General features: G+C 42.9%; 1 protein-coding gene across 1 annotated transcript in view; it reads left to right on the top strand.

Moving 5' to 3' along the window:
* Positions 1–235: 235 nt before the first annotated feature.
* LOC309808919 (forkhead-associated domain-containing protein 1-like) overlaps positions 236–15,621 on the top strand; it is a gene marked incomplete at its 5' end in the record, with an annotated part of 100,500 nt that continues 85,114 nt past the window's right edge. The window contains one exon of the mRNA XM_082629486.1: positions 236–328. Coding sequence (XP_082485612.1) covers positions 236–328 — 93 coding nt within the window. The remainder of the gene's footprint in view (positions 329–15,621) is intronic.

Genomic DNA, 15,621 nt, shown 5'->3' with positions numbered 1-15,621 from the left:
CAGAAGCAAGCTCATCTATGCCGGCTATCACTGTTAAAAGGACAGTCTTAAAAGTGTGCAGAATTATCATTGTGATCATTGTTAAATCCAGCTATCCACTCCTACCTCTGCTGACTTCTCCTGTGGACATTATGGTGTATTCCATTCATTCTAAATATGACATTGAATAATTAGAGGACTGTATTTTTCTAACAAAATTGTTTTCTGAAAACGTTTTATAGGGAAAGCAGAGAATATGAAAGCCTATCTAAAGAGTGCAGAAGGCTATTTTGTCCTGAATAAAAGCACTACGATTGGAAGGCATGAAAATTCAGACCTTGTTTTAGAGGTAAGACCTCTTCCTAGCCAGTCCCCGACCCTCCCTACCCCTCACACCACCAAAAGTCCTTACTGTTCTGTGGACTCCAGTCTCTTGTAAAGCACAGCCTCTGGCTAACAGTCCCAGCCTTCCTCGGTGTGCCACCAATAACCAATCCCGGCATGTGCTGGGTCTCCCTGGCACATGTGGTAAGAATGAGCACAGTGCAAAGTGCGATGGGCCCTGTGTCCTTTGCTGACTATGTCTGCAGTGTCCCACCCTGATGGCGTGGTTTGGAAGGTGGGCTTAGAGCTGATGCTTGACCTTCACCTGCTCCGCGTGTGGCAGCCACGGCCACCTGAAGTGCCCAGCTTGAGCAATGGCCTCTCGCCCTTTCCAGAGCTTCTGGAGACTATGGGCCCCTCAGAGCCCTCCCGTGCCCCCGTACCTCCAAGTAGTAAATCAGGGTAAGCCCTGGGCATGGCCTCAGTGCTCTCTCACTTCATTTCATTCCATTCTCTGAATTAGCTGTGGCTTGGTCCACAGTCCCAGCTCATTGACAGCCAAGGAAGTTGGAAGAAATTGTAAGTAAGGAATTATAAAAACAGTGGCTTTGAGCCTTTTAACATTTTGAAAGGGATTAAAATATTGAAGCAGAAAGAGAAATGCAATGGAATCCCTTTAGGACTGTGAAAGGCAGACCACTCTCAGACTTCACTCAACAGATTTTTTTAAACTTTATTTTGAAATAATTATAGATGCACAAATGTTAGAGAGAATGGCACGAAGCATGTGTGGAGTCCTGTGCCATTTTACCACGTGTGGATTTGGGTGTGGCCCTCAGGATATAGGAGTATTCCATCATCAGAGATGTCCTTTGTGATGCTCCTTTTATAGTCACAATTCCTCCTCCCACCATCGTCCCCACGCTCCGAAAAGCACTAATCTGTTCTCCGTCTCTATAATTTTCATCATTTATCTATGACCTTTGCGATTGATTTTTTTTTTTTTTTTTTTTTAGTCATTGTAATGCCCTTGACATCCATTTAGGTTATTAGCTTGTTCTTTTATTGCTGAGTAATAGTCCACGGTATGGACGTATCACCTATGTTTAACCATTCACTTTTTGAAGGACATTTTGTTTCCATTTGGGGCTATTACAAATAAATGTACTATAAACATTTGTATACAGGTTTTTGTGTGAGCATAAGTTTTTATTTCTCTGTGATAAATGCTCAGGAGTATGATTGCATGGATTAACATATGTGTTTATGTATATTCGGTTTGTAAAGAAACTGCCAGACTTATCCAGCATGGCTGTACCATTTTTCATTTCCACCAGCAATGTATGAGACACATCCTCACCAGCAATTAGCATAAACACTGTTTTTCATTTTAGCTGTTTTAGTAAGTGTGTAGTGGTATCTCATCATAGTCTTAACTTGCATTTCCCAAATCGATAGTGATGTTAAATGTCTTTTCATGTACGTGCTTGCCTTCTGCATATCCTCTTCAGTGAAATATCTCTTCATATCTTTTAAGTGTCTGTAATCGAATTGTTTAGTTTTTTACCATTGAGTTTTGAGAATTCTTTATGTATTTTAGATATGAGTCCCTTGTCAGATAGATGGTTTGCAAATATTTTCTCCCATCCGTAGCTTGTCTTCTCATTCTCTTAGCAGAGTATTTCACAGAGCAAAAGCTTTAACTCTTGATGAAGTCCAGGTAGTTAGTTTTTCTTTTATAGATCATGCTTTTAGTGTCATGTCTAAGAACATGCCACAAGGTCCCTGACCCTGAGGATTTTCTCTTATGTTTTCTTCTAAGTGTTTTATAGTTTCATTTTTAAATCTATGAACCATTTTGGGTTCACTGTCGTTAATGATGTGAGATTTAGGTCAAAGTTCATTTTTCTTGCATGTGGATATTTAGTTGTTCCAGAAGCATTTGTTGAAAAGACTATCCTTTCTCCATTGAATTGCTTTTGCAAGTTTGTCAAAAATAATCTGGCCATACTTTCTATGGGGGCTACTTCTTAGTTCCCTATTATGTTTCATGGATCTATTTGTCATAATGGATCTACCATTATGAGATAGCCTTGATTACTGTCGCTATGTAAGTCTTAAATCAGGTAGAGTGATTCCTCTCACTTTTCTTTAAAAAAAATTTTTAACCTATTCTAGTTCCTTTGCCTTTCCATTTACATTTTAGTGTAAGCCTGTCTGTATATACAAAATATCATGCTGTAATTTTGATTGGAATTGTGTTTAATCCTATATAACAATGTGAGAATAATTGATATACTCCTACATTGTCTTCCAATTCATGATCATGGTATATTTCTCCATTTATTCAGTGTCTCTCATGAGTGTTTTGTAGTTTTCAGCATACGAGTCCTGAACATGTTTTGTTAGATTTACACTTAAGTATATCTCTCTTTTTTTTTTTGAGTGATTGTAAATGGTTTTATATTTTTAATTTTGGTGTCCACATGTTCATTGACAGTATATAGAAATACAGTTGATTTTTGTATGCTTCTTGGTATCTTGCAACCTTAACTGCACTTTCTTATATAAGGGCTTTTGTAGATTTCTTGGGATTTTATACATAAACAATCATGTCATCTGCAAATAAGAACAATTTTATTTCTCCTTTCAGAAAAGGAGATGTGAATGCCTTGAATCTTCTTTTCCTTGCTTTATTTCCCTGGTTAAGACTTCCAGGACTCTGCTGAACAAGAGCAGTGTATAAATCCTTATATTCGCTTGTTCCTGACCTTAGGGGAAAGCAGTTACTCTTTCACCGTTAAGTAGGAGGTTAGCTGTAGGGTTTTATACATGTTCTTACCAAGTGAGAAATTTCCCCCTTTATTCCTAGTTTTCTGAGAATGTTTATTGTAAACGCAACAGATTTAAAGATAACTCCATGAATCTCCCCGTGAGATTCTCCTCCATGATATGGTCTCCCTTCAAGGACACAGAACATCTGTGCAGTGTGCAAAGTGGGAGGAAAAAGAAGAAGAAGAAGAACTGTAGTTTCTTCTTTATCCTAACAAGGCATAGATTTGGGGTAGTTTTATTTCCTGTCTGGCTAAAGTAGAGACAGAGATCTCTGTTTTGAACCTGACTATGATATTAGAAAACTGTAGTAATTTTTAAAAGCACAGGCTTTGGAGATAGACAGGCCTGGGTTTGAATCTCATTAGGCTACTTTGTGGCTGAGTGACTTCAACCAAATTACTTAATCACTCTGAGCTCCTTTTCCCTGTCTGTAAACCTCTTACCTCACAGGGTTATTCTGAGGATTAAGTGAGAAATGCATATAAAGAGCCTGGCATGTGGTGCTCAGTGAATGACACAATGATCATTATTATGGTCTCCTAAAACAGAGACTGAGAAGAATCCTCAGAGGTGCACAGGGTTGAGATGAGGATCCACTGACATTAATAAGCCATTTGGAAAAGGGAACTAATGAGGACAGTTATTAACTAGACAGAAATTGAGTTGCATTCATTGTATAGAAATAATTGACTGCTTACTGCTCCTCGGACTTAGCTTATGAAATACGTCACTAGGCTTCCCTGGTGGCGAAGTGGTTGAGAGTCCGCCTGCCGATGCAAGGGACATGGGTTCGTGCCCGGTCCGGGAATATCCCACATGCCGCGGAGCGGCTGGGCCCGTGAGCCATGGCCGCTGAGCCAGCGTGTCCGGAGCCTGAGCTCTGCAACGGGAGAGGCCACAACAGTGAGAGGCCCGCGTACCGCAAAAAAAAAAAAAAAAAAAAAAAAAAATTCAGGGATTTATATTACTAAAAAGTCATCATTGCATTTACCCAGAGGTTACATATAGCAAATAAAAAAGATTGTTTTATTTGCCTGGATCAATCCTAAAGAATAGGCAGTCATGCTTCTAAAGATTTCTACTCATCAGCAAGGCTGACGTTGTTTTGACTATTGGTATCGTAGTATTTTGACATCATTTACTGTTTCCGATAATGGAAGGTAGTTACATGCTTCTTGTTTTTAAAAATTGAGAGAAAGGAAAATATAAGGAAGAAAATAAAAGTCACTTGTAATCATTTGGCTCAGGGAAAAATCAATATTGATATTTGCAGGGTTTTACCCTCCAGACTTTTTTCTATATCCTGTAAGGAGTTTGGTTCCCTAAGGCAATAGGAAGCCTGTTTATAGCCAGGCTAGTGAGAACTGTTTATAGTCAACAGTGATAACTCTTGCTATCACTCATTCATTGCACAGTATTTACCCAGAGCCTCAGCACCGAGCCTAGTCTAGGGGTACAGTGATGGCAGAACTGGACATGGTCCCTGCCATCAGGAAGCTGACAGGAGAGAGAGAAATAAGTCAAATGATCCCACAAAGGTGTGACTAATTCCATTCCAACATTGGGGCTGTAAAGGAAAGGAATATGGAAGACAAGGAGGACTTAACTAGACAAAAGGAGAAGGGAATGGCATGTGCAAGGGCCCTGGGGTGGAAGAGCATATTGTGAATCCAAGGGACTGAGAGAAAACCAGGGCGTCCAGAAGTCAGAGTGGGAAGGAGGAGGTCTAAGGGACAAGTCGGCCTCCTTCATGTCACCGTAAGTGTTTTGATCTTTATCTGAAAAGCAGTGGGAAGAAGGCTTGAAGGATTGTAAACAAGGGGGAGACCTGCCAGTGAACATCCCAGCTGCTGTGTGCAGGCGAGCCATCAGGAGCTCTATTCACAATCTCCCCTCTCCCATTTTACACGGCTCAAAAGCCTCAGCCTTGCTCATTTCACAGCTAAACCTTGCAAGTTATAATTTATATGATTTGATGTGCCTTGTAAAGTGTAATCTTTAGAGTTGGATGTGGCTGTTATTTAAACTCTGCTGAGAAAAGGACTCAGTTCTTCCAGAATGAAGAAACACCAAAGCCAGTGGTTGTTGGATTTTCCGTATGTTTAAGAGTGGTTGTTCAACATGAACTCCTAGGCCTTCTGACCCAGTGGGTTTGGGATAAGGCCCAGGAATCTTCACATTTATATGCTCCCCAGGTTCAGGTGGGGGAAATGGAGTCGCCTGGAGTTGGTTCCAGGACCACACTTTGAGAACCCCAACATCAGTGCTCCCTCCCTCTCCGTTCTTGATCAGCAGAACTCCTGCTTGTGTGTGTGTGTGTGTATTCTTTCAATAAACTTTGTTCTGAGGAAAAGAGAAGCGAAGGGTAAACAATGAAGGGCTGACTGACCCTACCCCTCCCCAGGGACTCCCCCAGTCCCACCCTGGGGAAGTCCCAGGATCCCTAGAAGACTGAGCTCTAGGACAGCCCAAGTCAGCGCAGGGTTGCAGCTACGAGGGTGGAGATGGAAGAGAAAAAGAAAGAACAGACATGACAGGGGGATGAAATGCTGGTGTCCACCCCTCACCCTCGGTGATCAGTGTCCTGCCAGCCATCTCCTTTCTCATGGGTGGAGCCATCTCTCCAGCCTGTGTCAGCCCTTCTAGCGTGGGATCTGAGGGTCGTGAAGCCAGACTGATCTCATACACACACCCCAGATCCCATCCAGCCGGATGACTCTCGTCCCTTTTCCTGGCCCCTGCCAGTTCTGGGCTGCCTCTCAGAAAAGAACCAGAGCCTACACCATAGTCTTGTTTATTATTATTAAACAAGGCTGCTGGGATTCTCCTATTATTTGCATCATTTCACGGACGTGCAGGTATGTCTGCTCTGTCAAAGGACACATACAGCTGTAGCTCTGATGGGCATGGCCAAATTGTCCACCAGAGGTTTCCGGATGTGGTGTCCTGCCAGCAGTGGACGCCCGTCTCCCACTCCCTCCCCAGCCTAGGGTGCTGACCCCCCATTGGATCTTCACTGATCTACGAGGTGAAGTATGGTACCTGTGTCATTTTAATTCACATTTCTGTTATTCTAAGCGAACACCTGCATTTTGAGACATAAGGTGACAGGTGGACTCTCTGTGGGGAAATCCACGGAGTGAAACAGGCCTGGGAGGGTGCACTTGCTGGCTCCCCATCTGCATCGCGCTTGTCCTCCTGCCTGGGTCGTGCTCCCATCCTCCCCCCTCACCCCCACCTCACCCCTGGCTTCTCCCCAAGTGCTCCTCGCTCTGGGGGTTCACCTGTTTGGTCTCACCAGTCCTCAGGGAATGTTTTGTCCCCTGTTTGGGAACTGGCGGCTGATTTCATTGGTCAGTACCCAGCACAGCAATTGATGGGACTAGTTTCTCACCAGCAGATGGAGGGCTTCCAAGAGGAAAAAGTTCAGAGGAAAGGGCTAGATCGTGATCTCATTTTTCTCATTTTTTTTTATTGTGGTAAGATATGCATAACATAAAATTTACCATCTTAACCACTTTTATTAAGTGTGCAGTTCAGTGGCATTAAATATATTCACACTGTTGTGCAGCCATCACCCCCATCCATCTCCAGAACTCTTTGAATCTTGCAGAACTGAAACTGCACCCATGAAACAACAACTCCCCTTGTCCCCCCATCCCAGCCCCAGCAACCACCGTTCTGCTTTCTGTCTCTATGACCTTGGCTACTCTGGGTATTTCATATAAGTAGAATCATAACAGTATTTGTCTTTTCATGACTGGCTTCTTTCACTGAGTATAATATCCTTTCACTGAGTATAATGTCCATGTTCATCCATGCTGTAGCATGTGTCCGAATTTCCTTCCTTTTTTAAGGCTGAATAATATTCCATTGTGTGGATTCAACACATTTTGTTTATTCATTCATCTACTGATGGACACTTGGGTTGTTTCCACCTTTTGGCTGTTGCAAACAATGCTATGAACATGGGTGTATAAATATCTCTTCAAGCCCCTGCTTTCAGTTCTTTGGGATATATACCCAAAAGTAGACTTGCTGGATCATATGATAATTTTATTTTTAATTGTTTCAGGAACTGCCATGCTGTTTTCCATAGTGGCTGCACCAAGTCACATTCTCACAACAGGGCACAAGGGTTCCACTTTCCCTGCGTCCTCACCAACACTTGTTATTTCCCTTTTTTTTTTTTATAGTAGCCATTCTGATGGATGTGAGATGAAAGAAAGATCATAATCTTTTGAGTAGCATACATAATGCAAACAGCTACAGCATACATTTATGGACTACTTACTGTATCTCACATGGCTTTATACATCATCTATGTATGTTCTGTATATATATTTACAGAATTATATCCACAAAACAAATCCTGTGCGGGTGAGAACTACTATTATCATTATTATCCTCATTTGATGACATGGACATGGGACTCAGAAAGGTTAAGGAACTGGCCCAAATCACACAGCTAGACCGGGGAGGTGGGGCTGAGTTTCAGACTGAGCTGACTCAAGCTTCTAAAAACAGAAGCTTCACTTTTTGAGTGTAAATTTAGCTTTGGGAACATCTAATATCTAAATTGGAAATTCTCAGTTAACTGAGATAACAAGATAATTGACTAAGCTAGGGAAATTCCACCCTGTGGAATGGAGAATGGGGGTTGTCAGTGAAATGTGAGATGAATGTTCTTGTGATCCTCATTCATGCAACAGACTGAGGTGTTGCCATCTAGGGAGGGATTTGGGTAAAGAGGAAACGTTGACCTGGTGCTTTCCCAGGAAGAGGAGCATTGGGGCTGTTAAGTGGGGGCCCAGCAAGAAACACCACTTATCTCTCCAATCCAGCCAGAGTAAGTTCTCTGCTTATAAGGACTGGTGGAGTTCAATTAGTCCCACCTGGATAACCCAGGATAGTCTCCCACTTTTAAAAAAATTTTTAAAAAGTTTTTGGCTGGGTTTGGTCTTCGTTGCTGAGCACAGGCTTTCTCTAGTTGCAGTGAGCGAGGATTACTCTTTGTTGCGGTGCACGGGCTTCTCATTGCAGTAGCTTCTCTTGTTGTGGAGCACGGGCTCTAGGCATGCAGATTCAGTAGTTGTGGCACGTGGGCTCAGTAGTTGTGGCTCGTGGGCTCTGGAGCGCAGGCTCGGTAGTTGTGGCACACGGGCTTCGTTGCTCCATGGCATGTGGGATCTTCCCGGACCAGGGCTCGAACCCGTGTCTCTTGCATTGGCAGGCGGATTCTTAACCACTGCAACACCAGGGAAGTCCTTAGTCTCCCTCTTTTAAGAGCACTGATTAGTAACCTTGACATCGTCACAGTCCCTTTGGCCACGTCATGGAGCATATTCCCAGGTTCTGGGGATCAGGGCATGGGCATCTTTGGGAGACCATTCTGCCCACCACATTAATACTACCACCTGACTGGACCGTTGCTTTGGGACTGGTCTGAGAGCTTTCTGGAAGAATCAGTAGGACCAATGCCACAGGCCACGGAGAAAGATGGCTGGATGAGCTGGCAGGTGATAATCCCGTTACCAAGAGGGCAGGAAGCAGGACTGGTTGAGTGAGCACCTCAACATCCCGGAAGCAGCCAGGCAGTTTGGGGCCTGGAGATGAACCAGGGGTTGGAAATACACACCTGCGAATGGAGGGGGTGGCACAGTGGCCCCAGCCCATGGACAGAGTGCGGAGGAAACGGATATCTGAGGGGAGAGGAGCCCGGCGTGGAGACCTGGAAGCAGTCAGAGAGGTGAGGGAGCCAGAGAGCTGCTGCCAGGCTGAGGGTATTCATCACAGAGACAGCTTGCTTTGTGCCAGGTACTGTTCTGGGCACTTTCGAGTGTATTAACTCATTTCATCCTTAGGAGGTTAGTGCTGTTTGCCCCACTTTACAGATGAGGGCGTTGAGGCACAGATAGGCTGAGTATCCTGCCTGAGGTCACAGAGGGAGGCTGGGGCACTGGGCACCACGCTCGGGCAGTCTGATTTCAGGACCAGCCTCTCCTGAGGCCTTGCCGGTCCACAGGGCTCTCCCGGGGAGACCGGGGAGGAAGGATCCAGCTGACAGGGAAGCAGAGAAGCTTCTTCTTTCCTGCCAATCCCAGACTTGTCGTCTCACCAGCGCCTGGCCGTTTCCTCATATCCTTATTCTTTTGAAAACCCCATTTTTTTTTTTTACTATTTCTGCACTACATCCCTTTCTGGAGGCAGTGGGGGGATGGGGCTGGGGGATGGGATAGCCTAGAACCAAAAGGTTAAAAGAAATAGATAAAACACACACACACACACACAAACACACACACACAAGTTAATTTCAAAAATGTTATCCCACTCCTTTGAACATGTCACCAAGCAGTACCTTTTGTCAATCCTACGAAGCCCAGCTTATCAAACTCATTTTTGCTGCTCAGGGAGCAACCAAAGAGAAGCAAAGAACCGTGCCCCAGGCTGCACAGCTGGAAGGTAACAGAGGTGGGACTTGAACTCAAGGCTTTCTAACTCCAGAGCCCATCCTCTTGCTCATAATAGAGGACATTTCCCATTTGCCCTATGTTCTCTTCTAAGTGCTTTAGTATGTATTATATCATTTATACGTCACCAGTAGCTTATAAGACTGTCCTTTTGTTACCTTACAGATGAGGAAGCTGAGGTATCACTTGCCCAAGGTCACCCTGCTAGGAAGTAGGAGAACTGGACTCGAGCCCAGTCTAATAACCACCACGTTGCCCTGCTCCCCCAACCCCTGAACCACCAGGCCACGTGCCTCTCTCTGACAACTGTGTCACATGTCACAGGGAGGCCGAGAGCCCGAGGAGGCCCCCGAGGGCAATGGCAGTGGGTTGAGGACCCAGCGGGAGAGGAACCTCTTGAAGCCATTTGACAATAAAGGAAAGGAAGGGGGAAGAGGCGGTGTTTCCAGGCTGAGGGGGTGGTGAGCATGTTCACAGGTTAGACGGAAGTTACACTGTCAAGGTGAGGATGCAGAAGAGGAGATGGTTGAGGAGAGGGACCAGACCAGGGTGGGATGAAGGCAGGACCACCCAGAGGCCCTTGGCAGCTAGGAGAAGCCTTGAAGGTCCCATCTAGGAGCTTCTCCATGCCTGGGAAGTCCAGGTCCTGGCAGGGAGCTGAAGGCACATTCACAGGGGTGTGGAGTGATGGAGGGGAGTTTCCTGAAGGGACTCCATAGGGAGTGGGCAGGGCTCAGAGAAACCACAAAGGATAGTGCAGGGCCCAGAGCTAGTATGAGTGAGGACTGTTCCCACCCCCAGAGCTGAGGGGTGAGGGGCAGGGGCATTTCCTGGGACCCGGAGACCCCGAGGGCTGGGTAGAGTCCTCTGAGGGAAGCTGTGTGGCCCCAGAGAATGGAAGCCAGGGGAGTAAGTACCCCAAGCTCTCTCCTCCCTGCTCTGATCTCTAACCCCCCCATTGGCCAAACCCAATCAGAAACCAAACACAAGGAGCCCATCAGCCCATGGATGTAGCCGCACAGGTGGGCCTGCTGGGCAGAGGGCGCCGTGTAAAGGGATGGAGGAGGGTCGGGAGAAGCAGACAGAGGATGCAGGCAGGTGCAGGAGGTGAAGACCTAGGAGGCTGTTGTCAAAGTAGAATGAAAAGCCTGAGAGCAGGGACCTGCTGGCTGGGGGGCCCAAAGGGCACTAGGCCAGCCTCAGGACAGAAGTGTGAGGGTGGCAGGAGGGTTTAGGGGCCGGGATGGACTTGAAGGAGCTGGTGAGCTTGAGCAGGGCCCAGGCTGGGTGAGCATAGGGCATTACCCATAGGGAGCAAACAGGGAGCAAAGGCTACGTGACTCAAGGAGAGGACGAGACAGAGGATAAGGAAGGCCGGGAGTGGGAGGTTATGGTCTGAGATGGGGCTTCCCAGTGCCAGGTGATGCAAGGTTGAAACCTAGCTCCAAAGGACGGTTCCAGGTACACGTCGAACCTCAGCGACAATGTCAGTGAACCTCAGGGCAATGTCATAACTAAGTCAGCTTCCCGAGGAGGCTTCCTTAAAGCACAGGGGTCATCAGAGCAGATGGTCATTGTTAATAGAAGTTTAAACGTCTCAATATTTTATGGACTCACTATATACTTTTTAAAGACATTTTCAATGCAGGAGCCTTAAAAAATGCACTTGTTTTGTATATTAGGTCCTGCCTGTCTCCTCTCTCATTATTAAATCACTCTCTACTCTGAAAATTACAGGGTACAAATCAAAGGTACAAGTTTTGGAATTAGACTTGGGTTCAAACCCTGACATTGCCCTGTGCCAGCATCCTGATGTTGAGTGAGTCCCTTCATCTTAGCCATTTTTTAAATCGTGGTAAAATACCTATAAAGTTTACTGTCTTAACCACTTTTAAGTGTACAGATCAGTAGTTGTAAGTTATTCACATTGTTGTGCAACCAGCCTCAGAATTTTTCATCTTGCAAAACTGAAACTGTACCCATTAAAGAACAATTCCCCGTTTCCCCTTCCCCAGCTCCTGGCAACCCCCGTTCTATTTTGTTTCTATGAGCTTGACTACTTTATGTACCTCACATAGTGGAATCATACAAAATTTGCCTTTTTGTGACACTTACTTCACATAATGTCCTCACGGTTCATCCATGTTGTCGCATGTGTCAGAATTCCCTTCCTCCTACACTGAATAATATTCCACTGTATGGATGGACCACATTTTGCTTATCCAATCATCAGTCAGTGGGCACTTGGGTGGCTTCCACCTTTTGGCAATTGTGAATAATGCTACTATAAACATGAGTGTACAAATAACTCTTTAAGTTCCTGCTTTCAATTCTTTGGGGTATATACCCGGAAGTGGACTTGCTGGATCATATGATAATTTTATTCTAAATTGTTTGAGAAGCCGCTCTACTGTTTTCCATATCAGCTGCACCATTTTACATTCTCAGCGGTGCATAAGTGTTCCCCTACTCTACATCCTTGCCAACACTTGTTATTTTCTGTTGCTGTTTGTTTGTTTTTGATAGTAGCCATCCTAATGGGTATGAGGTGGTATCTCACTGTGGTTTTGATTTGAATTTCCCTAATGACTAGTAATGTTGAGCATCTTTTTATATGCTTGTTGGACATTTATATATCTTCTTTGGAGAAATGTCTATTCCAGTTCTATGCCCATATTTGATCAAGTTATTTGGGGGTTCTTTTTTGTTGTTGTTATTGAGTTATAGTTCTCTATATATTCTTCATATTAACCCTTTTTCAGATTTGTGATTTGCAACTATTTTCTCCCATTCTCTAGATGGCCTTTCACCCTGTTTATTGTGTCCTTTGATTCACAGAAGTTTTAATTTTTGATATCGTTGAATTTATCTATTTTTACTTTTGCTGCCTATGCTTTTGGTATCATATCCAAAAATGCATTGCCAAATCCAATGTCATAAAGCTTTCCTCCTGTGCTTTCCTCTAAAAGTTTTATAGTTTTAGACTATGTTTAAGTCTTTGATCCACTTTGAGTTAATTTTTATACATGGTGTAAGGTAAGAGTTCAAATTAATTCTTTTGCAGTCTTTCCCAGCATCATTTGTTGAAAATACTACTCTTTCCCCATTGAATAATCTTGGCACCCTTGTCAAAAATCATTGGACCATACATGCAAAGTTTTATTTCTGTGCTCTCTATTCTATTCTATTGGCCTATGTGCCTGACCTTATGTCAGTATCACACTGTTTTGATTACTGTACCTTTGTATGCAGTAAGTTTTGAAATCAGGAAATGTGAGACCTCCAGCTTTGCTTTTCTTTCTCAAGATTATTTTGGCTATTTGGGGCCCACTGTGATTCCATATGAATTTTAGGATGGATTTTTCTATTTCTGCCAAAACTGCTGTTGGGATTTTGAATCTGTAGATCCTGCTGTGTAGTAATGACATCTTAACAATATTAAGTCTTCCAACCCACGAATACAGGGTGTCTTTCCATTTATTTGTGTCTTTAATTTCTTTCAGCAGCACTTGGTAGTTTTCAGTGTACACATCTTTTACCACCTTGGTTGAATTTATCCCAAAATATGTTATTCATTTTGATGCTATTGTAAATGAAATTATTTTCTTAACTTCCTTTTCAGATTGTTCATTGTGAGCATATAGAAACACAACTGATGTTTGTGTGTTGATTTTGTGTCCTACGATTTTGCTAGTGAATGTTATTTATTAGTTCTAGGAGGGTTGTGGTTTTTCATGGACTCTTTAGGATTTTGTACATGTAAGATCATGTTGCCTGTGAACAGAGATAATTTTACTTCTTCCTTTCGAATTTGGATGCCTTTATTTCTTTGTCTTGCCTAATTGCTCTGGCTAGGACTTCCAGTACTTTGTTGAATAGAAGTGGCAAAAGCAGGTATCCTTATCTTATTCTTGAAATTAGAGGAAAAGCTTTCCGTCTTTCACCTTTCAGTATGATGCTACCTGTGGGCCTTTCATATTTGACCTTTATTATGTTGAGGTAATTTCCCTGTATTCCCTGTTTGTTGAGTGCTTTTATCATGAAAGAGTGTTGCATTTTGTCAAATGCTTTTTGTACATTAATCGAGATGATCATTTTTTTCCTTCTTTCTGTTAATGTGATGTATTATGTGGATTAATTTTCATATGTTGAACCATCAAGTCTGCATTCCAAGAATAAATCCCACTTGGTCATAGTGTATGATCCTTTTAATGTGCTGTTGAATTCGGTTTCCTCCTATTTTGTTGAGGATTGTGGTATCAGTGTTCATAAGAGATACTGGTCTGTAGTTTTCTTGTAGTGTCTTTGTCTGGGTTTGGTATCAATGTAATGCTGTCCTCTCACTTCACCATTTGAGTCTCAGCTTCTTCATCTCTAAGATGGAGATAATAATAGAGACCCTGTTTAGGGCTGTCATGCAGATTAAATGATAAAAATGCACACAAAATGCTGCAGCAGGGCCCAGTTCACAGGATGCCCTCAAAATATGTTAGAGGATGATAAGGATAATAATAAAAATAATAATAAATAAATAACAGTTCATCTCATAGTTGGACAGCTGAGTAGGATGGAGCTTATACAGTCAGTCTGTATTAGCAGCAGGGTGTCTGTCCAGGAGCAGCATTTAGCAATTTTCCAAGTAAAGGGAGCAAGTGATATTATAGGGCCGAACTACGAAGCTGTCTCCTGCCTGACATGTGGCAGATGCTCACCCAAATTTGTGGAGTCATTTAAAACTTCCTGCTTGCTTTGATTTCTTAATAATGGCTTGACAGTTTTTGAGGAACTGAAAGCAGTGAAGCCTGGGAAGAGAAAAACAAAATGTAACACACAGAATTTCTCTCATTCATGGGTTATCAAAGGTTCAAAGGACACAAAGATCAATGGCAATGGTGATGAAGATGATGTGGGTGACATTTTCCAAAGAACTAATGTGTTTTCATTTTTTTAATACTTTATTTTTTTGAACAGTTTTAGGTTTACAGGAATTTTAGCAGAGAATAGAGAGAGTTCCCATATATCCACCCCTCCAATACACACAGTTTCCCCTATTATTAACATCATGCATTAGTGCGGTACATTTGTTACAACTGATGAACCAATATTGATATGCTATTATTAACTAAGTCCATAGTTTACATTAGGGTTCACTCTTTGCATTGTACGTTCTTTCGTTTTGACAAATGTATAGTGACAAGTATCCACCATTACAGTATCATAAAAAAATATTTTCACTGCCGTAAAATCCCCTGTGCCCCTCGTCTTCATCCTGAGCCCCAGAGCCCCTGTGCCCCTGGCAAGCACTGATCTTTTACTCTCCTTATAGTTTTACTTTTTCCAGAATTTAATACAGTTGGAATCATACGGTATGTAACCTTTTCAGACTAGGTTCTTTCACTAAGCAATATGCATTTAAGATTCCTCCATGTCTTTTTTGTTATTTGATAACTCATTTATTTTTATCACTAGTATTTCATTGTATGGATGTACCACAATTTGTTTATCCATTTACCTTTTAAAGGACATCTTGGTTGCTTCCAGTTTTTGGCAGTTATGAATAAAGATGCTGTAAGCATGTATCCAAAATCAATGAGTCTTCATGGATATAGAGAACAGACTGTGGTTGCCAAGGGGGAGGGGGTTGAGGGAGAGATGGAGTGGGGGGTTGAGGTTAGCAGATGTGAGCTGTTACATCCAGGATGGAGAAACAACAAGGTCCTACTGTAGAGCACAGGGAACTATATTCAATATCCTGTGATAAACCATAATGGAAAAGAATATTTTAAAAAGAATGTATATATATGTATAACTGAATCACTTTGCTGTACAGCAGAATAATACAACATTGTAAATCGACTACATTTCAATAAACTAAATAAATAAACAATATAAATGAGTCTTAAATGTCAACAATAAGAAACCAAACAACCCAACTTAAAAATGGGCAAAAGAGCTCAACAGACACCTTACCAAAGAAAATCTACAGATGTCAAATAAGCATATGAAAAGATGT

The sequence above is a fragment of the Mesoplodon mirus genome, assembly GCF_964341445.2.
Source record: "Mesoplodon mirus genome assembly, chromosome: 7".
In the NCBI taxonomy this organism is placed as follows: Eukaryota; Metazoa; Chordata; class Mammalia; order Artiodactyla; family Ziphiidae; genus Mesoplodon; species Mesoplodon mirus.
This window is presented reverse-complemented; position numbering and strand designations above follow the sequence as displayed.